The following is a 26,526-nucleotide window of genomic DNA, read 5'->3' on the forward strand; positions in this document are numbered from 1 at the left end:
AAGTGAGAGTGAGAGTAAACCATCAATTTCAGACTGAAGTATTAAACAAGACCAGTCTTCTGCACTAATTAATTCATACACAGTACTGAAAAGCTGAAGGGCACAGAAATCAACCACTTGAATTTCAATTATTAAAAACAATGCATGTTTGAACACAATTCACCTGTTTGTTCTAAATGAATCTAGTCCAGAATTAATGTGCAATTCAATTTGAAATTCAACTTTATTTAATTACTTCATGGACTATAGAGGAAAAATATAGCTCAACCTATTGCAGATTTTGGCTAAAATCTGAAAGACCCACGGTAACTTGAGAAAATTATATTCAAAGTAAGTGTAGGAAAAATACCAATTTGTTTCTGCTCTGTCTTTAATAAAGAGATTATTAAGGTGCATTAGCAAACAGAGTAAGATCTAGTATCAAACAATCAGCTGTGTGCTATGCCCAAATGCCAGCTAATTTTTCTAGGAAAGCATTTCCATCCACTTAACAGGCAGAGCTGGTGTTCAGGCAGAGATTGTGTTCAAAACACAATCCTTCACTCAAAAATCCTGTTATTCCATTTTAGAAAACTGTACAATTCAAGCCAACACATTCCAAAAGAATGGGAGTTTGAACACAGATATTTGTGTGCACTGCAACTCATGAAAAGTGTGACTTTCAAGGAGCTGACATTTCTCTACAAAAAAAATAAACACTTGAGCTGGGAGGGAGTGAAATCTGTAGATGTCTGGAAAATGTTCTTGAGAAAGACAGGGAGAAACCTTTAAATGTTACATCCCAAAACAAAGCACGTGGAATTACTTAAAAGGGGAGAGGCCAATTATTTCAGAAACACTTTTAAAGAGTAAGAATAAGATTATTTCCAGAACAAAAACATGGTCAGTGCCCCCCAGCACACAGTGGCAGTTCCACCTACCTGGTATTCCAACAAAAGTGAAATCTACCCAGGTGCACACAAAAAATGCAGCAGAATGTAGAGAACAGACTGGCATTTGAAACAAAACACCACCAAGTAATTACAAATTTTGTAGAATGCAAATAACTTTCAAGCATAAATAGTTTTAGCAATTGAGTTCCACAACTACAAGGTAAACACCAGCCAAATGTGCACTTACGTTTTGACTGTTATGGAAAGTTTAATTAACTCTAGTGTATCCATTTCTTCACAGATGTTTGTTATTTAAACTGACTTTTCCTTTCAAAGCAGAAATTCTGCCATGAGAACACCAGCTGACAGTTTTCTCAAACCCAGGAGAAGTCCCATTTTACATGAACACCACATTACCTGAATCCATGAATTCCCCCTTCTGTAAAGGTGTGTGTTACAACTCACAGAGGAAACAGCATTGTTTTTATATTTGTTTTTGAAAACTCCATTGAAATTGTACAATTTTGAAGCTTTTGAGGTTTGTTTGCTTTGTTTTATTAGAAAAAATACTCAGGCAAGGTCTACAATCATCTGTCAATTATAAATGACTTACAAGAAACTCATGAAGCAATAAAATTAAAAAAATACAAATACAAACTATATCTGAAACACTTCTATTTGGCAATTTTATAACAAATTCAAAAAAAAGAAACAAAGATTACGGATTACTTTATAGGTACAGAAAAAGCAGTAGGTGAAGTGCTCAAGCAAAAAAAAATAAAAAAACCAAAACACTGCATTTCTTCCAAAAATAAAGTCACGTCACTACAGATTTTATGAATAATACCCTTATTAAACAACCATTCCAGAACATCTTATATTAGTGGTGCTTTTAATCTGCACTTCATATCCTTGATAAGATTATTTTTTTGTGTATATAAGTAACATTTTTAACCCACTGGAGCTAAGCAAGACTTGTGTCAGTACCAATGCAGAATGCATTTGTATTACATTAGGATATGCTCACTTCTGCAACCAAAGGGTTACTTTAAGTCTTAATCTATTTAATAAAAATTTAGTGTAAAAACTGCTGGTTATTAGTTTCACTGTAGTAAATTCCTCCCCAATAAGGAGGACTAACTCTGCAGTTTGACTGCATATATCCATACAAATTTTACATATTAGTTCCTTCCGACAGTAAGGAAAAAACTAATTCTGTGTTCACTATTAGAAAGGAGTGCCATGAATTAATTATGGGTACTATTCATCCCTCTAAGATTTCTGGGAAGGATGTTCAATGTATTTTTGTTCTTACAACAGATACTAACAGTAGTATATAGTCCCTTAGGTATGTAAAAGAAGGTTTTTTTACTGTTAAGGAAGGTGCTTTTTTTAAACAATTCTTCTGGCAGCACTAGTGAATTACAATATCCTTCAATATTATTTCTACCGTAATATATACATTTTAACTTTCATGCCTCTAGAAAAACATCTACAGTACATTTCATAATATAAAAATATATTACAAATCTGCTGAAATATTTACAAGCAATGTCCTATTATCTATATGCAACATTTTTGTCTCCATACAAAGACTAACAGGTTAGACGCATCTCTATTTGTCAGTTAAAAAAAATCCACAGCTCCTTGCTTATTAAGCAAGAAAATGATTTTACTTTCCTTTTCAAAGCCAACTTTGGTGCATAAAGGATTGAATTTCTAGATTAATTTTTTTTTAAAAAATACCATTTTCTTTACATCTAGAAAACATTAGGCCAAATAAAGTATACTTTACAAGTGAATGGGGATCCTAGAGGGTCAAAAAAGCAAAATAAATCACCAGTAACACTGACTGCTTACACTGAGGTTTCCCAAACCCGTCCATTGATACGGATCACACCAAAGCAGACCTGATGAACACACCACACTACTCCTGCAAAGGGATCAGACAGACTGCAACACTCTGAACATCCTGCCACCTTACTATATGTATTCAGAGTTGACTGGAAAAGACAAGCATTCCATCAACATTTGATTCAACACCATAATCCAACATATTTTAGGGAGCTGCAAAAGGACACAAGATCACAAATGACAAATGATTACTATCCACCATACTCAAAGGGCAACAGGATCATCCCTTGGTAGCTGTTCTATTGTCTGGCATGTGTTAGGTTTAGTTAACACTGACAGGAAGCCCAATAGCTTGTTTAACAGTTCTCCTGGGAATCGGGAGGAAATGGTGATGGTTACTTTTTCTTTTCATCAAATATAGACTACGGTATTCACTAAAGAAAAAAGCAGCTTAAAGAAGCAAGCATGCAAAGCCTTTTAGTTGTTCCACTAAGTTGCCAGAAGAGTGTTTGCTCAGTCTCCCACTGTACCATTCCATGAAAATGTGGATATACAGTAATATATTAATATATTCCACGGAAGCATCAACTTCATTCACAGAATGTTTACACTAAGCATAAATATTTCTCAAAAAAAAAAAAAAAAAAAAAAACCCACAAAAAACCAAACAAACAAAAAATAAAAAATAAAAAAAAAAGATGGGATTTGACTAATGTGCAACTTTATTTCTAAATCCATTGTCAGTGACTAAGACTGCAGGTGTCCCCACTTGCTTGGTTTTTACCTCTTCAACCTCTTCTGGGGCATCGTTCTGTAAAAGAAGATGGTACAGCTTTACATTAAGACCCTGTGATGTATACATTGGTCAGCTGAATGCACTATGAAATCATCACTACACAAAATCTACTTTCATTTGATTAAAACCAAGAGCCATTTCACATGATCTCACTAAAGTGTACATTTCAGATAATTATTTCAGATTTTCTATTAAAGCATGACATTAATAGCTGCCACTGAATTTCTTTAACTACCCTTTCCTCTTGAAAAGAAGTTTTAGTTTTTAAAGTTTAGTTTTGAAGTTTTGGTTTTAAAATTTACATCATTAAGCTCCCTCAGCTGGTCCCAAAAGCTCATTTCAATCACAGACTGATCCATACTACTAAAAAATAGAGCACAACATTACATGTGGGAACCTTAATTTTATTTGGGAGATAGAAAGGTCTGCTAATTTTTCTCCAAGGGCTTAATCCAGAGATCATTAAATTTTTATTTTAAAAGGCTATTTTTTTCTTTTCAAAGCAAACTAAGCTATCAAACTAAGCTCAGCGAAGGTAATCAATATAAAATTATTAACACCTCAATTAGATTATAGAAGTCACTGTGTTAAGCAGTTTTAAAACACACAATCCAATCTCACCATAACATTTTTATGATTTTACCATTAATAGCAATGATTCATAGGCTAAGGTAAGTACTTAAAACACATTTACAAAGATAGCAAATACAGTAGGATTGGTTTTCATATCATAAAGCAAGTTTTCATTAATTTGATTAGTGAAATACACTGAGAATTAAAGGTGAACTGAAAGGCTTATTGCATTGAAAGACCTCAGATTAGTGTTTTATTTTCTCCTTGAGACTCTTGGTCACTGGATGTTAAGGAAGAAACATCGGAACACTGAACTTCTGTTATGATAAACCTTCTTTCCAAAAGCCATTTTCGTGGATTTTTAATAGAATCACATATGGATCTATGGATGCTCAAAATTTCAGAATGAATTAAGCATTTCAGATTACCTTTAAAAATTGTACACACAGAACTGTGGGTACTGACAATCATGGGAGAGCAGTAATAAAGGGGTGGGGGGGAGAATCAGGAAATTATTAGAAACCAGATGGATTAGAAGCCAATCTGAGGGCCTAAAAACAGAAATGTGAAAGTAGCTTAAAGACAAGTAACATGAATTGTTCCCTTTTGTCCCCCTATAAAGAATCTTGTAATAAAAAATAACAGTACTTGAACACAAGTACAAGTTTCAAGGTAATACTGCATGTATTACAGCTGAATATAATATGGAAAGATAAATTTGGACTTTAAAAAAATTGGTATACAAACCAGTATGTGATCTTAACAGAAGTGATCTTTCAGGATTCCACTGTATGTACTTCCTTTACTAGAATTTCTGTACACCAAGCACAAAAAAGTAAAATACACTTGGTAAATACACACATTCCCCGTTTCTCAGTCACTAGAGTTTAGTTCAAGAAGTAATTCTGAAATAACTTAAGACCTCAGAACTTAACTCCTGGACGTGTACAGTACCAAGGCTCCCTGATCTGGTGTATAATATATTAGCAATCCTGATTTTCCAACGTCAAAAAGTTAAGTGAGGCTTAAGATTACATTCAAGTAAAGAAAGTTGCAAAATGAAGATGTTACCTGTAAATGTTTGGGTCCAGAAGCAAGGCAGTATCTTTTGGTAGTTTTGATAAATGAACTACTTTAGTTTTTAACTGATGTCGCTCACTTTCATTTACCCACACATCAGGCAGACTATGAATAAATAAATAAAATAAAAATATTCAAAAAATATCAACTGGTTTTCTTACCATAACATTATGTGGTAAACTAGTACATATGAAGCAAATTTCCCATTTCCCTGGTTAAAAAGCATCTTCACCAGAGTGAGGATAGGCAGCCAATCTTTACACATTATACTTTGAAGTTTTTCAGGTTCTCAGTTTGGAAAGACACTGAAGAGAATTTAGATCATTCCAGAAATATATTCTGAGTGTACAATGATAACGGCACTACATTCTCCACTGTGACAATTTAATGTGAAAATGGGTAACAGAAAAAACAACCAGACCTTTGAAAAGAATTTATTTCACTGGCAGAAATTCGTTGATTCTGTTCAATTAAAGGACAGGATACACTGCAGGCACTGAGCTTTGAGTTACACTCATTTTCTTGTTCCAAGCTCAAAGGTTTCAAAGACAAAATGCTCCAACTTTGCTGAAGTTAATTGTTTGATTATCCTCTTTGGATTTTTGGTGGGCTTTTAAAAATTTTCCACATGTCCTAGAAGCCAGAGATTAACTTCAGGTTGGGGGAGGAGTTTGCAATTAAGGTGTCTTTGAAACAGGTTTCGAATTGAGAGGCTCAACATTTAAAACTAAATGTAATGGCTCTTTCTCTGCAAAGACAAATTTCACAGACTTTTGCAAATTGTTTCACTGAATCTGTATTTTGCAAAAATTTCACTTTGCATGAAATTTAGCTGCAACTCAAAATTCAATTTTTAGGGTAAGCGATTCAAAAAATGAAATAAAACCCAGAACCTCTAAGCCAGCAGGAAAAGGAGTTTCTCCAATTAAACCTTTCAGATGAAGGAGGAAGAAAAAAATTAAAAACAAAAGGGCAGAGGGGGAGGGAGAACCCAGCAGGCAATCCATTTATTCACTAAGTCTCATGGATCATGAAAGGTGGGAAAACATCATAGAAGTTTTTTAAATAAACCCAAAAATCAGTTTTTGAACAACCAATATTGGGAAGACATTTTCAGTAGCAACTGCATGCTCAAGATACAAACAGCAAAAAAAAACTTTACACATGTGGAGATTTGAAAGATACAGAAAGACAACAAGTCAGTAAGCTGATTTACTGGCACCAAAAATAAATTCCTGCTATTAACAAAACCCAAAACCAACAAAACAACCCCAACCCTCCCAGCCTACTAGAAGTTACTTCCCTCTTGTAGAGGAAATGACTTGAAGACTTGTATTTACTTTTCCTGAGCAAAACCCTAAACATATGGACATCCTGGAAAACTTGTGCAGTTTCTCAGGAGTGTAGAAGTTAAATCACTACTGCCAGCTTCATGGGGAAGGCTGATGAGCAGCTCAGGGGAGTGGAAAGGAACCACCCTGAGTGCATTTCACTGTCTGAAGCGTGAGTGCCCTGACAGTGTAACACAGACTGACGGTGTGTGCCAGGATACCTGCGCATCTCCTCTGCTTACATGGAATAATCAAGATGAACTGAATACTCAGTAACTCAAAACTACATCATTCAGTGCCTGAAATACACTCTCTACCTAACCCATCTAACCCAACCAAGATACAGCAAACAGCAATGTAAAACGTATTTTTTCTCTGACCTGATCAGCCAAATCTAAATTTCTTTGGGAATGTCTTAACATGTCTGAACAACCTCTCTCCAATGGAGAGATTCTAATACTGAATTCACCTGCATGAGCAAAAAAATCGTTTGACTTGGTATTTAAAAAAAAGTTACTCTTATTTTTCATGTTCCCAGAATTGCATACTTCTTAATGCTTATCTTAAAATAAGATTAGCTGTCTTTATCTGTAAAATAATATCATCTGTATTCATTTAAAAAAGAAATTCAGAATGCTGTTAGATATAATACTACCATCTGCCCTAAAAGAAATCCAAAAACTGCCTATTTTATACGAATATTTTAGCTTTCTTTTCTCACAATGAATTGAAACTTGTGACAAAATGCATTAAAAATACAAATGGAAATTTAACTGAACTGGTATTAGAGCCCAAAGACTTGAAAGTGAAAGCAAAAATCAATAAACTCATTGTTTATTAATTTCTAAACATCTAAATTACTTTTTGAAAAGCATTTTTAAAATATTAACTCTTTAATGCAAATATTCACAGGCACAAAATAATTTAGTAGCAGTTCATTGATCCCACTGTAATTCCTTCCCCATTTAAAATGCATCACTAGCAATATACTCACATGTCCTCTGGTGTCCAATGAAGCAAGAGTTTTATTTTGCCAGAATCTTCTTTTCTTTTAGCTATTACCTATAATAATTACAAAATCATAATTAAAACTAAATTACAGACTTTTTTTCTCAAAAGTTGTTATTCATGTCCTACTAGACATTCATAGAAAGCAAAATGTTATACTCCTTGAAAGTTGTGTGCCTGCAATAACTATGCTCTGAAGACTTAAAATTGTTTTGCAAAGAACTTAATTCCATTTAGGTTTTTAAGTGAAAACCATAATTCAGCCAGAAGATGTCCACTTAACTCAGCTTTATTTGGAAATATTCTTACTACACTCTCTACATTTCCTGCACTGTCCCAGAAACAAAATGGAAATTCCAAGCAAACGTGCATCAAAGTGGTCTCAAATCAGACATGGAGTTCTGCTGACCTCTTCTGGAAAAAGAAAACAATTTCACACTGTAAACTGTGTGCATTGTAGGCATCTCACTGGATTAATTTACTGCTTTACAAGATTTCAATATATTGAAACAATGTAACTAGTTAAAATACTACTTAAAAATGTGGCAAATGAACTGAAATACCTAAAAAAGCTAAAACCAGAGAACAGTTCAGTGTTTAAATGTTTTAGAGAAATAAGTCAAGCCACTTCAGAGGTTGGGGGTGGCATGACAGGGTAACCTAAAAGTTACATTTTTCAATCATTGTAATATCTGTTCCTTAGTTCAGCAGAAACAATTTGGAAAAGATCTTCAGTAGAGGCTACAGGTATTCAGAACAATCATCAGCCTAGCAGAACAAGGTGAAATAAGCTTCATGCATGCAAAATCATCTTTTATTTATGCAAAGAGATTGGTAGTTCAAGAGTTTGAATCCCATACCAAGATTAAGCTGTAGCTGAAGACATGTCTGCCAGCACTCCTTGTTTAGACTGTTCTACCAATTTAAAACCATCCCTCCCCATTTTGTCCCATCTTTTACTTCTTTTCTTCAGCCAAGTCTCCACCTTTACATGCCTTCATCTCCCAACATACTTAGGAAAATCTGAGGTTACTCAACCTTTTAAACTTCTAATCCTTCTACCCCAATTCAGTATTTTATCCCTGCTTTGAACTCTTCTAAATTAATATTGATGTCTCTCCTATCCAAACACAAGTTCCCCACTTGGTTCTTGCCTCCTTCCAGCAATTCCCCAATATTTTGGTGCTAAGATTATTAAAAGAAAAAAATGGGGATGGGAATAAATTTATTCAGGATTATGTCTTTTAAACTGGAGGAAAAAAGGGAATAAACACATATTTCAGATCAGCATCTTTACATATTCAATTATACACCAAAAATATTTCTCGTGATAAATGACCACTGTCACTCATGACCATGGAAATGCCATCTGAACTGTGTTCTTATTTAGAAGATAGAACCAATTTTCTTCTGCAACAGAAAGTTGCTGTTAGACATTCCCCAACTGGACAGGAAATGTTGCAATCCCCTCAATCTGTGAGCTAGAACAACTACCACCAATAGCTCTTAGAAGTTCATTTACTAACAACAGTGGGCAGCTCAACAATACCAAAGAGCCACTATTGCTTATTTCTGATTAAATGTCTACAGCAGTAAGAAGAAAACAGAAATCTTTCTGAAAGATTGGATTTTTTAGACACAAAGGCAAACAAACAGAATTCATCATATAAATACTTACAGTACTATGAAATACAACACTGTGGCCTTTTCCTAAACTTTCTATATGTGCTGAGAGGTTAAAGCAGATGGCTCGATGTCTTATAGCATCCAGTGTTTGTGCATCAAAGAAGTCATGAGGTCTTGCTGGAAAAAAGGAAAAGAGATCCTTAGTGTTCAACACACTGAAAGCATTCAAACACATTCAAGCATGTAAATAGGTCTGAAGTGTCATTAGTAAATCATTTATCCTTCTGTCAGCAGCATTACCTTGTCAGAGAACTGCAGACATCATTTTTACTGAGAGACAGAAATTTTTCCTAGAGAAGCACAATTCAAGTTTGCTCAAAACACACTCCCTGTGAACGAAACCACTATTTCCAAAAATGCAACCACATCCACTCATTTCAGTTTCAATAATGCTGAACAGTCATTGGTGAAAAACTCCACACTATTACACATTTCTTTCTATTTACAAGTTGTCATTCCATGTTCTTGGACTATTACCAAATATCTTCTACCCAAGAAGCACAAGCTGCATGCATCACACATTAACCTTCAATTTATAATGAATAAAGCACAGCTAACACCCATCTGAGATTTTACAACCAGTATAAAACCAGCAGGCATTATAAAGATCTTTTCCTTTTAGAAAAGGATTTTTATAGTTAAGTGTTTCTTGAACAATAGAAAGATTATTGAATTTTGATTTAGGGTGTAAAATACAGTCCATCAATTCTACACTAAAAGTACTTGCACTAAAAAATAATTGCTATTAAGAACATATTTGCATGGTATTAGAAATATTTCACAGAAAAGTTTTAAAAAATACCATATAAAACTGTAACTACATTACATTAGCTAAAAAGTCAGAATGAAAATATTCACATTTTAAAGCCTTACTTGAGAGCAGCAATTTATTAAATAACACACTGAAATTAAAACTAAGAATAGGAACTGGTTATCAGCTATGTATTACTCCGAAATCTGCACAAACATTGATTCAAACTTTTGCTGCCTTCATTTAAAGCAGCAGCATTCTCTATTCCTCTATCCATGACTTCAAAATGAACTACAAATTGCACTTGGAGCTAGCACTTGCTGCACTCCTGGGGCTGATTGTTGGTAAGCATTCATCTGTACATTGTGTTCTGTCCCTGCTCCATCTCAGCTGGACACTGCCAATTAGTCAATCATCTCACTGCAATGAGTTCTCACTCTAAGTGGCAATGCAGGACCCCAGCTCGTGCTGCAGGTGCTCAGTGATACAAGCATATAAATATTTTATAAATATTTCTGAGGGAGGAAAGGAGGGAGGATGGAAAGAAGGGGAAAAAAACAACAAATCATTGCTCTCAGGTTTATGCAACAAACTTCTCCAGGATTTACAGTGGAAAACATTCGGCAAACTGAGAAGAAAGGGTACAATTTTTCAAAAGCGTGTGAATTATTTATATTATTCTTAAGTGTTAGTATTTTCTATGCTTCTTTACCCCAAAATGATTTTGAGAAAATGGATTTAAGTATCTTACTTCGTGATAATAATGCAAGTTCAAATACACATCAGTTCCTTAAGTCAAATAAATTACATCATCGCATCAGTAACCCACCAAATGCAAACCAAGCTCTACATAAGTAATAAAGTTTTCATGGACAGAAAGCTTCTTGATCTCTCTTATATTCCTCCTGTGAACTTGATTATCATGCATGTTAATAACTACAGTGTCATCTTTGCAATGAAAAAGCAAGTGACAATATTGTAGTCAAAGCAGCTTCAGAACAGCAATACTGTGACCTATTTTAGAGGTGCACACTTGCAATATATTTGGTTCTAAAAGCCCCTCTGCATGAATGAGGGAACACGTAAAAGGCCACCCAGAAGAGAAAGCCAGCCGTGGACTCTAATCCTGAATTATTCTATTCTACATCAAAATTTCTAAGACAAAGAAGATCTCTACAGCACCATGAATGTGACCAGTTAAAAGGGCGCCACCAGTAAAACAAGCTTTTATGATAAAAAGCTGATTTTCAGACTTATAAGAACATAAAAACATAAGACAGGACAAAAGAAAAGTAAAACACTTTGAAATGGTAAGGTCTTAAAAAAAACCAAATAACAGCAGAAATTCTCTTTAAAAAGTATCAGTTAGAAGATTGTAGTCTCATCACATATAGCCACAGTAAAGTCTCCTTTTTCATTATACATTCTCTCACAAAAGGGTGTTACCTTCAGATATAAAATAGAGGAAGTAAATGTATAAATTTGCTGTACTTAAACTATTAAGAATTTAGACATGAGGGTGCTTCTGTCACAGCATATATCAGCCATTAATTGTCAATAAATTTAGTAATCCACTTACACCTTTAAAAAAAGCCAGGGTCTAATAAAACCATGAGGTAGAAAGAAGATACTGACAACAGTTTTTTTTCAGAGACAAACTGTTTTGTGCTGAAAAACTGCCAGCTTTTGTCAAATTATTATCTGCAAGTGATTTAAACAGATTGTCCACTATTAAATGGCATTTTGTGTTACACCCATATCATCAAGTCCTTGTAAGAGAAGAGAACTTGCAGAGAACCTGGTTAAATGAGTTAAACATCTCTCCTTTTGGGCACTTAAAATATCTAAACATAAATCCTTCTTAGGTATTTAGCTTTATATACTCTAAACTGAAAATAATTAATGATGTCAATTGTGTTATTTTGGCTTCCTAGATAAAGGTTTTGCCTTCCCCCATTCTTCTTGTAAAGACAAAACACACAAACTTGCACACTTCATTCTTTAACTAAAACCAAGCTAAGAAACAAAGACAAGGAAGATTGTATCAGCCCTTTGTCACCTTCAGTTCACCAACAATAAGCCACCCAAAGTTTGAAAGGAAGGCTGCCAATACTCAGCATTTTCAGAAAATGCCATCAACTTTGGATACATTTCTGGGTCACATACCCTCTGGAGAAATACATTACAGTAGTCAGTTCCCAATTCAGTTAGAGATGATTTCTGCCTTAAGGCAAAAGTCTACAGCCAGGATTGCATTTGTCTCAAGAGGCAAGAAGATAAGAAATTGCTCAAGCAGCTGTCATTTTTCTTCCTGTGCAACACTTGATCAAGACAGCAGACCATTCAAATACTGCAGTCTGGTCTTCAACATTGCCACAATATTTATTATTTCCATTTTTTTGCCATAAATTCATTCATAACTTCTGCAGCAAATTCTTATTACAACTAAAGCATATTAACAGGTCATTTGAACTTTTAATTATGAAGCTCTGATTTGAAATTTGTAAGTCAAATAATATAATATGATGTTTATCAATTACTAATAAAATTCCAATCTGAAAAACTATTGCATATATAGTGGGGTGAAAATTAATTAAGATGCATTAAATCAGTCACCTAACAAAATCAATGTGGAGAAGCGAGGTAACAGGCAACTCAGGAACTCCTGAAAATGACAATTTTCAAGTGACCACTCTCAGACCTTTATATTTTGAGTAACAGTCAACAAATCGCGATGATCCTTTAGGAAGCTGCAATTATCTCAAGATGTCTCTCTCATTACATCTAAGATGCAAAAAGATACTGCAAAGTGAGCCCATAATCCTTCACTGATCAGCCTTCCCTTCTCATTTACCCAGATTTCCACAGTGAAAGGGAAAGCTCTTTAAAAATCAAATTCTGAAAATGACAGGAACAGTTTTCTGATTTCTTTAAATGTTGAACCAAAACCAGAGGAATTCTTGAAATCTCTACTTTTAGGATGTGTTTCACAATACAATTTGCTCATATATATTTTAAGACTAATAAGAATTTTAAAGGAAACTTTTCAGAATTCCAGAGGATAATGTAACTTCCCAGGACATGCTGGTCTGCATGCAAGGCAGAAACATGACCACTGCTTCATAAATTTCCATTAAGTTCCTTAAAACACAGGTGAGGTATTAAGAATAAATCACAATTGTGTGACAATGAGTAATCACCTAAGACCACTAGGATGTGAATCCATTGTTGCAGTACTATTTGAATAACTGGAAACTGTATTATCTCACAGGGAGAGAAGGATGGATACAGTTATATGTTCTGCTACAGAAAAATTTTGGAGAGATAAAACTGTGGAATAAAACCTATAAAAAGGTACCTTGTTCTACTTTCCAATACTGTAAGATGGATTTTGCACCACAAGTAAAAATACATGTGTTTCAGCTGTTGACATACCAGCAGTAAAAAATCTAAAGGGTTTTTTAATGTTTCTTCTAAAATGCAGGTGGCAGAGTAACACTTTAATATTAGCAAATGATCAGTTTGGTACTGGAGAGTTGCATCCAAAGCAATTATAGCCCAAAGAGAAATATTTTAACAGTTCCCTAATCTTTCCTAACTATTTCTGTAGATTAGAATCTCTATAGATACTTGATGTTTTATTAGTCCAATGCTAGGACAACTCAGGAATCAAACTACCAGGTCCAAATGGAGCAGAAGAGGCACTGGGTAAGTCATGATTTCTTGCTAGAGGAAACAGTTCTCACTTTCAATGACAAATCACACCTCTCAGCACATTGGTTCGTATAAAATTAATGAACAGCAACTATGTGGAGACAGATTAAAAAAACATAGCAAGTGAATTCTGCCCAAAATTAGATCTTGGTTATTCTCATAAAACTGTCATTAACATAATGAAATGTTGTGCTCAAAAAAGAGCTTATATAACACGCATTTATCTCTAATTTATAGGAATCTGCAATCTCTGTCTCAACTTCAGATCTCATTAGCACTAAACAGAACCCTTTCCAACAGTAATAGAGTCAGTAAAGAAAAAGCAACTCTGAAATGAAAAGCTTCTTTCAATTGGCAACTCCAATTGTTGCTCATAGAAAACTGATATTTTTCCTTGACACACAGAGTTTTACCCTGAAAAGGAACACAAAGAGAATCTGTTATTGTTTTCTTCCCATCACAAGGAATGCCAACCCTAGCAGATTCAAATCTGCAGAGAAATCACCAGAGTGAGGAGGAACTTTCACTCCAAGACAAACCTTCCAAGAACTTCTGCGGAACACTTACGTAGTGATCGTCTTCTCTTGTTCTTCAATTTTCTTCGTTTATTCATTCCAGCTTTAGATGGAGATTCCTCTTTGGCCTTTGGCTGGCTGGCAACTTTAGAAGAGTTCTGCTGGCTGAAGTGTGTGGGCACATGACGGGCAAGTCCTCCCTGAGATGCAAAGCTGGCATTGCACCCACCAACTACACACTAGTGAGAAAAAACACAACAACTGCGTCAGTGCCTGTGTGGCACAGGAGCTTCAGACACCTTGGTGTGACTTTTCTGCCTCAACTTCCAACACACTAAAGCAAAACCAAATTCTTAATGACCATGCAATTCTTAAAAAGAAAAACAAAATAAGTATTCTGAAATATGTTTGTTTGAAGTTTTTAACTCAAATATTTTTAACTCTCAATAATTATTTAATTATACAATATTTTTTATGCCATACTATATTTTTTGTTGTAGAGCATAAAAATAATCTCAAACAAGGCACTAGCAAACTTCCCTCTTCATAGACCAACATTCCCTTGCCTTTCAAAACACTGTTACTGTTTCAACACCTCTCCAATGCTCTCCATCTGGTAACAGTAACATCCTCTAACATCCTCCTTTCTTGTGACAAGGCAGAAGTAACAAATACATCCTTACCCACATGAAATTTGAAACAGCTCAATGCTCTGTGTAAAACCTATAAAAAGTCAATGAACAGCTGCCCTACAGTTCTGTCTAAAACTAACTTTACTGAAGTTGTAGTACCAATTATTTATACATTCATTTTGGGATGTTGCTATTACTTCAGGAGCATTTAAGGTAGCTCTCATTTAAAGAAAATGTCCTCTCTCAACAGAAAAATAAGATCCAACAATAATCAAGTAGAAACATACAAACAATGACAGCAGCAACTAAGCTTGTACTGGCTACAATTATTGGTACTTTTAAAAGTATCTGATTCATATTTACAATTATTTCATTTGCAAAAGAAGTATTTAAATTATACCATTGGAGAGGGAAGCACAACCCTTTTCTATTGTGCTCTGAGCTTATATGGGGAATAGAAAAGTAATTTTAGAATATGCATTTCATCACTGGCTGCAATTAGTTGTGTATCCATATGATTGATTTTTCTTCTTGATTGGAAGACAAGAAAACAGCTTTAGAAATCCACATGTCCCAGTTTTTGCCCCTAAATGCCAGCTGTGCTGTTTTCTAACAGTGGTTGCAGAACTGAGAAGTCTATTTCTGCCTCAGACTTAGCAATTGGTTTTTCATGATCAGTAGCAAAATACAGTGTCCACAAAGAGAAAAACTGTGCTTAATTGTGCTTAATACTTGCTATAGGACTAAAAACATGTACACAGATTTCAAGACAGTAACAGGCAAAAATTGAAAGTTCTTCACTTTTTTTTTGTGTGTGTTTGAAGTGTTTTTTAAAAGGGAAGACTTCTTAGAGGGAGTTATAGGAAGTTCTCTATGTAATGTTCTCTATGAAGGAAGTTCTCGGTGAACTAACTCAAATGTAAAATTCCCTGACAAAAAACTTGAGGAACCTTCACACTGTATTTGTTCCTCCCTGTCTCCCCACTAATAAGCATCTTAAGAATTGTGAAGACCTCTACCAAAATCCCCCCTATGCCTTTTAACCTTGCCCTAAGATTTCCCATGTTCAAACCACAGCAATATTGTCTGCTTAGATTCTAGTGACTTAGAACGGAAGAAATCCCAGCACACCTGTGAGTCCCAGCACACTCTGGGTGCTGATCTCATTACACTATGGTAACTCCAACACAATTTTCCTTTCTTTAAAATCTGCACTTACAGAATCACAGGGTGGTTTGGGTTGGAAGGGTCCTTTAAAAGTCATTCAGTTCCAAGACCCTGCTGTGGGTAAGGTCAGCATCCACTAAATTAAGACTGCTAAACCCCTCAAGCTGACCTTGAACCCAAACCACTAGTTTTTATGAAAGATTGTGCAACTCACAATCAACAGATAAGTCTACAATGCATGTGTGCATCAGTTTAAACATTTTCTCCTCTCCTTTTTTTTGTCCTTGAAATAGCTGTCTTGCCCATAAAGGCAGCTGCATGAAAGTCAGCCACAAAATCTAAATTTAGGATTAACTTTCACTAATGTGCTCCTGACTTCAGATTCCAGCTCTTGATCACACAAACACCATCAGAAAAAAAAATAGCTCAAAACCAGCCTATATCTTGAAATTCAGTCACACTGAGAAATTAAAATTTTAGTTTTACCAATGCCTGCTAGAGATCAAAAATAACCTAAAGCCTTGGTACAGTGCATGTATTATCATATTCCAAGTTAAATATGGTATCAAAAAGGGAACATCTTTGGGAAAAAAGCACAAACTATGTGTCAGGCACTTTTCTAAAACTTTTCAATCCATAACTGTACTTCTTGTCACTGTTTTATGACAAACTGCAGGTTGACTCATGATGTCTAACTTTTTTCTTGTCATGTACAGAGCAAACAATCCCAAATATTCTATATGGGTTATCTACATAAGCTACTGCTAACTTTTCTTGCTCTACCCAAGTTTTACTTTCAAAATCCCTAAACCAACATCCTTAGATCCTCAATATCTGTTACTTGCAACTAGAAATTGTCTTTTTCCAGAAAGTGTATTAATAGTCTACAGCCACAGTACAAAATATTTGCAGAAATTATTACTTTCAGATTTTGTGTACTTTGAGACTACCTGATAATGTCTTCAAATAATCAACAGCTGATAGATCAAAGATGACAGAGAATGCCTTTGCAGTAGATAGGAAATAGTAGAAGAGGAGAATGAAAAAATCTTACCTGTTTGTTCTTTTTTTTCTCTAAAATAATATATCCAGCAATCCGTTACTAATGGGTAAAGTCTCTTCTCTCCAAAGATAAAGGAGCAGTTCAGGCTGTCACTTCAGGATCTCTGGACGGTAAGTCACACCAAATCAGCTTCCCACCAGATAATTATATAGCTCTAGAGGCCTTCTAATAAATCAAACTCAACTATAACGCACAACTTTGAACCAATCTTGTCATTTTTCCCCCAAAACCTAAATCTCAAAATTTTGCATTGAATTTGAAATACAACAGATTGGGTCCGGATTGGTGGATATGTTACTTCAAGAGAAAGGAAGTAAACATGTAAGAAGTTTAATTTCTCCAGTGTACCCATACCCACCATTATTAATGGGCAGTAATGACCAATGACTTTAACAAACAGGATATAAAAGTATCTAGCAATGCAGCTTTTTGTTCTAAATTCAAAATAACCAAATCTCCTATTTGGGTTATTCAATGTGTAATTTTTTCTAGTAAATCTAACAGAAATAGTTTAGACATCTGGATAAACTTTCTTATTGTCTCAACATCTGAGTGTTTGGGCAGAGTGCCTTTACATTTTACATCTGCAATGCTCTAATGGACAGAAAATATTCTGCCAAGAGAGTAAGAGACATGAATTGCCAATGAAGACTGGAGCTGCTCTCCTGTGTTTTCTACATTTCACCAAGCATGACTCTACTGAGAGCTGTATCAAATGCAGCCATCCCTTCATAAATTCTGGAAGTTACAGGGAGTACCAAACTTCATTTTTAATACTCCTTTCTTCCCCCATTTTAAGGAGAAGCCTGCAATGAACCTGTGCACTATCATTTGTTGTCACTAGAAACATTTACCCCACAGGAGCAAACCTTGCATGACTGCTCTTGAACATGAAGAGCAAATAAACTAGAATCCATGGGTGGAAGCAGCTGCTAGCACTCCCACATGCATCCTTATAGATTCATTTAGGTTGGAAGAGACCTTTGAGATCATCAACCCCAATCCTAATGCTACATGCAACTATTATTACTTGAATTTTTACTTTATTTTTATTTTATGCAATTATTTTGCATAAAATCTCCCACTATATCATGCTCATCTACCATTTGTCCTTTCATTGTGCCCAACATCTAAGAGCTCATTTGATGTGTCTTCAAGTAACCTTCAGTGCCAAATAATACTTGATTAATTTAACTTTGCCCTTAACACCAGGCACCATGCTGGAAAACACAGGTTGTCACAACTCCCTTAAGTATTCCAATACTTGTAGCAGCCAAGTTAAGGACAAGAAAGATGGAATATCTTAATATTCACTTCTTTTCAACTTGCCAAGGGCAGTTTGTTGAAATCAGGATGTTTTCTGACTCAGCAGATTATTCCCTTACATCCTGTCTATAAGGTCTGAGAGCCAAGTTGCTGAACCCTCAACAGGGCCAGCCCTGCATGCTGATGATAATCCACAATATTCCACTGGTTTCTAAAAAGCTGCAAAATTGTGCAGTAAGAGATCTAAAAAAGAATAATGTTGAGGGTTTACTCTCTCAACTGTCAGTAAAATCATGCACAATATGAGCATACTAAATGTCTTTGGAGAGAATACCCATACTCAATGAATGTCTACAATGGCAAAAAAATATGAAAAGGACTGGCTAAAATCAGACTGTGAAGGAAATGACTCAGAGAGGAGCTGGATGTACACTACCTAGATATTGCCCCACAGAAAAAAGGAGCTAGCATCACAACAGTCTCAAAAATAGGTATCCATAAGGAAATTTACCTTTTCTCTGACACAGGTACTGCAATATTCATGATGAGAGGGACACACTAAACCACACAACCAGGAAAAAAAAAGGATAAACTTATGAAAATATGAACCATTTTGCCTTTGAAATTTAGAAGTGGGTTCATTTCTGTGACAAATGAACTGCACAGTCACATGGTTGATAGGAATGAATGGGAAGGGCAGCTAAAACCCACAAAGACCTTCCAATAAGGAAATCGGAACAGCTCATTTAGAGCTGAATGGAGCTTTTAGTCAAAGGACAACTCCATGTGTATCACTAAAAGAGATAATTAAACTCAAAATGTGCAACTACATAAAATGAGCCCATTTGCAAGCCAAAGGGGAGCTGAACAGGGATATATGCTTCTATGCAAAAGAGAGTTACATTTGAGACAGTCCACAATGCTTTTCAACTTAAGAAACTACATTTCTCTCTTCTTTTCACTAGAAATGTAAGAATATATCAATCTGTGATATACTTATTACTCTCTTCTGGTCACTATTTGATTTACCTTTCCAAAAGTAAGATTTCCAATTTTCTAGTTGTCATCTTCCTAGCTAAGATTCTTTGTTTTTCTTTTAAACATTCTAAATAGCAGTTCTTCAGAAAACAGCATAGAGCTGTACTATTTCCATTACCACTTCTTACAACTTTCCTCAAAAATCCCAACATTATTTTTTACCTAAAACACTGAATGATTATTTTCTGCAAGTTTTCCAAAATGACAGATTCGTTCCTTTTATGTTAGGATTCAAGTATATCCTCATGAGGCAACTGAAGTTTCATTTGCAATTTAGGTTTTGGGAGATATTTTGTCTGCAGTAATTATCAAGAACAGGTCTTTAAACCAACTCTGACTTCAAAAAATCTGGCTTTCCCTGAAAGGTGAGCAATTAAGATTTATGAGACAAGTTAAATGCACAAAATGGACACATTGGCTCCATTTTTGACTGGCTGCCACAAAACAATTAATCAAAGTCTGTTCTTGGACTGGTCAAGACTAATATCCAACACTTCAAGTGTTTTTTGTCTCAGAGAGTAGATTTCTAAAGTTAGCATAAAAAAAAAGAAGCAGCAAACGAAGGAAAGGAGCCAGCTAATTAATAGATTGCCATCACAGACACTCACATACTTGGCTACTTCATGTGAGCCCTGAAGCTTATTTCAGCATAAATGACAGGGGAACAAAAGATGTTACAAAATTCTACTCAGACCACAATTATCCTCCATTCAAAGCTCCCAGGAACAGATTGAGAAATACAGGGATAAAAAACAAACAGAGGGACTCCAGACAACAGTATGAAAAAATGCTGCAGTGACACACATTGAGCCAGGATGATTAACTACTGCAACCCTCCAATGTTTTGTTCTCTCTCAGTAGCACCAGAAAGGACAGAAAATCAGCTGGTGAAACAACAGATATTGAACACAAGATGATCATTATCAGAAACAAGTGGGGACAATTTTAGGGCTCTAGCTGTAACCAGCCTAGCCAAAAAACCTCTGTTTTGCTAGGTAAGGCTGACACTCAGAAGTACTACTGGTGTTTCTAAGCTATGCCCACCTCTTCAACCTAGTGTCTCTACAGTTGAGTTTCTTTCATCTAGACCAAATAAGAACACAGACTAAGCTATTAAAAGACTTTCATCCAAGAACAAAGCTTGCCATTATACTTTGAGGTAGACAAAATATTTCATTCCAAAATAGAGAAAACCTAAGGTACAAGTTTCCTCTGGTAACTGGTGGTTGTTTTCTTTACTACTACGACTGCTACTACTACCACTATTATTATTATTATTAATAATAATAATCAGAGATTAGGATTTAAGATTAGATCAGTTCCTGGAACAACCATATCTGCAAACTTGCAGGGATCTATGATCCTTATTCTATCCTTCCATGAAACTAATTCCTTCAAACACAGGGTATGATAACCTTAAAACTCATTTTCCTGTGGTTACTTTGAGTCAGAAATTTTCAGTATAAACTACATAGTTCCGTATGGAAAAAAAAAAATCTGTTTGGTAAAAAAATTTTTTTCACATGCAATGGACTATTTATACTCTTTTGGTTTTGAGTTTAATTTAGTTTTGTTTTCTGTCATAACTATTATTAAAACCTATATAGAAAATGTAACTACAGAAAGAAATCCCTGTAACAGAAAAGTATTTTTAGTTATAAAGCTGCCTTAAAATAATTTTTTTTAAAAGTGGAAGGTATTACCTGAGGAGAAAGAGAAGAGAGGGAAGACAGGAACTAAAACTTGGTGATGTTAGGGGTGGGAGAGCAGGAGGCATAAATTGCTACCTAAACTCAAAAAAAACCCCAAATTCTATTTCATTTTCATATCCTACATGGAAGAACTTCAGTCTGAAGTAGTGTGGGTGGGACTTACCATCAAGTGATCCAGGACTGACAGCTATGAACTGCCCCAACTGTATCCATAAGAGGATGAAGCAGCTCATTAATAACGGATTGGTGGATATGGGAATGATAAACACTACTATACCTAGAATTGCAGGTACAGATTAAGGGGAGAAAGAAAGAGAAAGTTAGAAAATACTGTGCAGGAAATACACTCAGGTCAATGGTCCTGCATTCCTGACTTCCTTATTCTGTTCACAGAATGAACCATAAACAGTCACTGCCAGTGCTTCTACTGAATTTAACAAAAGCAGCTCTTACTCAAGCAGGAATGTCACCATCAGCCATGATCAATGTGCAAGTGTAAAGTATGAGAGAAAATACCTCACTCTTACAGTGTAAGCAGCTCAACCTCAAAATGCACAAACCCCCTGAACTTTAGCACTATTTACTTTTACACTTCCTGCCATTTACAGATTAAAAGAAACAGGGATAGAGAAGCAATAAGAGGTTTTTCACTTGCATTTGTAAAAGAACAGGACCTGTGGGCACTATTACTGCAAAGAAGAAAGCTCAGCTCACTTTTCTTCAGCTCACTCCAGTGATGGTATTTTTCAACTGACATATTTTATTAGGAAAAATAAAGAGAATTTTTCTAAAAATGAGAGATAATGTATGTTACAACGAGCCTTACCTTGAAAGGTTTGTCCCCACTGTGTGTCAGCATATGCCTCTGCAACCAACTTTGACTTGTTGAAGGTGTATTATATACTTTGCAACCTTTCCACAAGCAAACAAACACCTAATAGAGTAAAAATGTGGTTAAGTTTACACGAGTTGGAGAGAACAGTAAATAAAAAGCACATTAGCAAAGAAGGCTGTTTTTACAACATCTCACAACACTTCAAAGAATTCTGAACAATAACCATTCATTTTGAAACACACTCCTCATATCTCACCAAGGAAAAAATAATTACAAGCCCAAGTATTCAATAAGAACAGGTCACTGAAAGAAAATACCAACAGACAGATGCTCCTGCAGATAAACACAATCAAGAGCAACACGGTCTGTCTGCTGTATTTGTGTTTGCACTCAGTATCTGTATCCACCAGATATGGAGACAGACCATTTTTAAATTAAAAATTTGCATTTTCTGGGTAGTAGTTATAGAAATAAAATTATTTGCTCTCATGAGCAATTAAGTTATTCCTTGAACATGAAAAAGTAAAAACTTCTAATTGCAATGCAGTCTATCTACTGGAGTTTTGTATTCTGGAATACCAGAAACCTCTAGTTAGAGCCTTACATTCAATTCCTGATGAAGGAAGCTACCATTTCTCACAGGATTCAAAATCTATGGCTGTTTTGTGATTCCAGTGTACAGAACAATCACGTGCACAATAGTGCATTAAGGGGAGCAGAACTCACTCATGCTGCTTTTCTCTCTCCTCTCATTGTGTTTATCTGTAACTGAGGGAATAAAAAAAGTTCAATGAACTTGCCTTTCATTAGAATTTCCTCAACAGGTCTGTGGGTGAAGGGAGGTAAAGCCCTAATTTGTCACAGCAAAAGAAAGTTCCCAGGAACAGCACTGTTCATAACACAGGTTTTCAGAAATGCAGGAAACTAATTGGATTTCAGTTTCTTGTTCTCTTTTGGAGAATAAAACCCCCTCAACCTTCAAAAGATTTTATTTTCCAAATAAAAAAGCAGCCACGGGAGTTCTACGTTCTTGCTGTACAATAGATCCATAACCCAGCTTTACTCAGACAAAGCTGGAAACCCCACAGTAGCTGGGACTGATCCACACCCACTGACACAAGGCCCAAGCCCCTGAACCTTTGGGGTCTGCCACTCCTCAGTTTTGAGATCCCCTCAAAGCCACAGAACTGGAATTTCTGAGATTTCTGGCTCTGCAGCAGCTCCATAAGTGCGCTGGCATTTCCAGCAGCAACTGCAGACTGCAGGGCACTTGGCAAAGGTGTTACTGGGAACTTACAGATGGGGGAAATACAAGGACGTGGGTTTGCAAGCACGGGCTAGAAGTCTACACAAGGCTTCTTGGGAACCCAAGAACTGATCCCAAAATATTTCTGAAATAACATCTTTCAAAAGCAAAACTGTTTTGTCAAAAAGCTTCCCAGGCTCTTTGTGGATGTATCTGGTTTGGACTGGAGCCATGACCTCGGTATTAACTGGAAAAAATACATTTTACCATGCAAAGATGTTTATCCTATTCCTTTCCATTCTCAATAAGCAATTACTTAACCCCCACTTTTCTTCAAATTCAAAGCCATTGCATTTAAATAAGGTCTGAAATGCCATCAAAGGCAGGAGACAATTTCCAACACACTGGAACACCTCACCAGCAGGTGGCAGACAAATCCCTGAAACAAACCCACCAGAACACATCCGCCTTCCACAGCCCTACCTTGGAACTTCCCAAAAAATCAACTCCAGTAGGGGCATTCAAAAGTGTGAACTCAATGCAACACTTATAACACTTTGCGCTTCCAACAACCTCCCCTTTCAAATATACAAATACAGTGCAATATTTTCTAAATAAGAATATCCACAAATCATGTCACATAAAATGTAAGTGACAAGAAAGAAAATACAGAGGAAAAAAACCCAAACCAAAATCTGCAAAATCTTCCAGCCCCTTTTTAAGAAATGTAAAGGAGTCATGGATGGGATAGCAAAGATCCAAATACACCTTATTCATTACGTTGTTTCGTGCAGGTTTCATGTAACACCTTTACACACCTCTGGACAGAACTCAGAAATCATCTCATGGGTGGCTAAAAAGCCACTACACTGAATGGATGATTCTGCTCAGATACTGGACTGAAAAAAGCCATCAAATATGAAGCTGAAAAGTTCAATCATGCCAAAAAATATTATCTAAATACAGCCAGAGTCACAGCTGTGTCAGTGACATATTTACATAATAAATTATTTAAAGTAATGCAAATTAGCATTTTATTTAAGTTTCTTATTCACTGAAGATAAAGTGCAACAGCCTAACATTTTTCTTGTGAAGAATTGACAGGGCAAAAGTCAAAAGATAACAACTATTCTACTCTGAGAACTGATATTATCTCTCCCAGAAATTGAAGAGCTGTAACACATAGTGCTTAAAGCAGGCAGATTGCTTGTGCTGGATGTAAAGGTAGTTTACATGATATATTCCAGACATCAGAGGTAATTTGGGAGCTTGAAGATGGGAGGTAGTTAAGTACAAAGTTGAAATTACTCTACTTGAAGATGTTTTTTAAACATTAAAATTGAGACCAATTATCATTTGACCAGGGATTAGACTGGAATTTACATGTTTATATATGTAACTCAATTAAAAAAAAAAAATTAGATGCAATTATATAGAAGGCAAACTTGCCATCAGTATTACACACAAAGCTGTTATCGTAAAGACTCTGTACTCTTGAGTCAGTCTTACATCTTCCCTTCTGTACATTCTGGATGGATTTTACCTGTAGTGAAACTCCTTTGGTAACAGTAATTAAGGTGTGACTTCACCTGAGTTCACATGCAGGAACACGTACACTAAGAGTTTTAAGAAAATGAATTCCAAGTGTAAGCACTTCAGGGATATTGAAATCAACACACTATCAAAACCCTGGAAATCTCAATTTATTGAAAATAACTGACTACATTTTTAAAGTTGGGCCACTAACTTTCCTGCCACTAGCCAGAAAAAAAGAATTTTGAAACAAAAGTTGGTGCTGCCATTCGAGAGCAAAATATTGGCAAATAAGAAAGAAGAGAAACCCAAAGGTAACACCAACCCCTCCTCGCTGCCCATCCACGTGTATGGAGCGAATGTGATCGGCCAGGTCCGGGCTGGAGCTGAAGCAGGCGTGGCAGTGATCCCAGCAGCAGGTATAGGCAATGCTCTTGGCAGAGGAGGCAGCAACTCCCTGCCCATTCATCATCACCGGCGTGGAACGCCCACTGGAAATTGTGCTGTCTACATCCATGATAGTGCTGCTTATGCTGCAAGACAAAAAAAAGCCAAAAACTAAATCAAAGTTTGTATTTGTTGCATGTTAACAGTAGCTCTTTTGTTTCAGATATATTTAGACAGGTTGGAAAGAAAACCTTGCACAAATTTATTATTTATAATATATGTGGTTCATTGCTTTAATAATAAATGTACGGTTAGGAAACAGCTACTATTATCAACAGTGTAAGTTCTTCTGGACACTGGGAACAAAAGGGAGGAATGGAAAATCCTGCATATATTGAGTCCAGCATCCCCTGCCAACACTAGAGCCTTAAGAAGAATACAGCACTTCAGTTCTACCCAAGGTTTAAGGCACTCCCACATGGCCCCAGCATAGTTTCCCTTGTGTGCATGGTCTAAACTGTTTGTTTTGGTTTTGCAAAACGTTTCCAGAGGCCAGAATCAGCAGAGGAAATCTGTGACCAGCAGGGGTCACTTCCATCAGCCTTTCTGCTCTGTACCATGGCAGACACAGAGACAAGCATCAAACGGATCAGAAAAAACTTGCAGAGTTCATGCCCTTTCCCTATATAAGCAAAAACTATGGAGATGGATGTTCCTCCTTAATAAATACCTACTGATAGAGCTTTTTTTTATCTTGATTATCTGCTCAGTTGCATTTAGGGCCTTTAAGTTTTTCTCTTCCATAAAGCCACAGCATTACAGAACAGCTCATCTTTGACAGAACCTCAAAGACCAGATGGTCAAATTTGCTCAAACAGGAACGAGTGAGATCAGCTTGCCTGTGTTGTTGTCCAGTGGAGTTGTTAATGGGTGTGTTCAAAGGCTGGCATTTCTGCTACCTCTGAACAATTTTCTCAATGGCTGACTAACCTTGTTCTGGGGGAGGGGGGAAGTTTCCCAACATCTCATCAGAATTTCCAGTGCTGCAACTTCTGTCTCTTGTCTCTCATCCTTGGCAGCTGCAGGGCTGAGATGACTCTGCCTCCTCCATTGTTAAATCTCCCTATCAGATCACAGAACACAGAAAAACCCTGCCCTCCTCCTCCCAAAACTGAAGGAACACATGCACTCAGCCTCTCCATGTTCTGGATTTGCTTCAGCATCCCAACCACCTTGGAGAGCCTCCACCAGATCCTCCCAGTACAACTGGGATGTGTTAAACCATTGGGCTTTTAAGGTACAGGTGCTGTTCCTCATTTTTATCATCACTGTTTACATGCCCAGTATTGTTCTATTACACACTGAGATGAATGACAGAAAAAACACCATTAGTCAAAATCTGAAGATACCATTAACATGTTTGCTCCTCTGCTGTAAGAGTCTCTACTAGTGATTTCTCACATTATC

At 36.0% G+C, this 26,526-nt stretch overlaps 1 protein-coding gene across 2 annotated transcripts in view; it reads right to left on the reverse strand.

Moving 5' to 3' along the window:
* Window positions 1–3,430: 3,430 nt before the first annotated feature.
* AEBP2 (AE binding protein 2) overlaps window positions 3,431–26,526 on the reverse strand; it is a 39,253-nt gene continuing 16,157 nt past the window's right edge. Inside the window, exons 2-9 of one of the 2 annotated variants that reach the window (XM_066550107.1) lie at window positions 24,998–25,205; window positions 21,885–21,992; window positions 14,233–14,419; window positions 9,193–9,317; window positions 7,501–7,568; window positions 5,167–5,280; window positions 4,843–4,909; window positions 3,431–3,537 (exon numbers count right to left, since the gene is read on the reverse strand). In XM_066550107.1, coding sequence (XP_066406204.1) covers window positions 4,855–4,909; window positions 5,167–5,280; window positions 7,501–7,568; window positions 9,193–9,317; window positions 14,233–14,419; window positions 21,885–21,992; window positions 24,998–25,205 — 865 coding nt within the window. In that variant the 3' untranslated portion in view covers window positions 3,431–3,537; window positions 4,843–4,854. The remainder of the gene's footprint in view (window positions 3,538–4,842; window positions 4,910–5,166; window positions 5,281–7,500; window positions 7,569–9,192; window positions 9,318–14,232; window positions 14,420–21,884; window positions 21,993–24,997; window positions 25,206–26,526) is intronic. The other variant, XM_066550109.1, reaches the window with a different exon arrangement.

Source organism: Molothrus aeneus, chromosome 5, assembly GCF_037042795.1.
Source record: "Molothrus aeneus isolate 106 chromosome 5, BPBGC_Maene_1.0, whole genome shotgun sequence".
NCBI classification, from domain to species: domain Eukaryota; kingdom Metazoa; phylum Chordata; class Aves; order Passeriformes; family Icteridae; genus Molothrus; species Molothrus aeneus.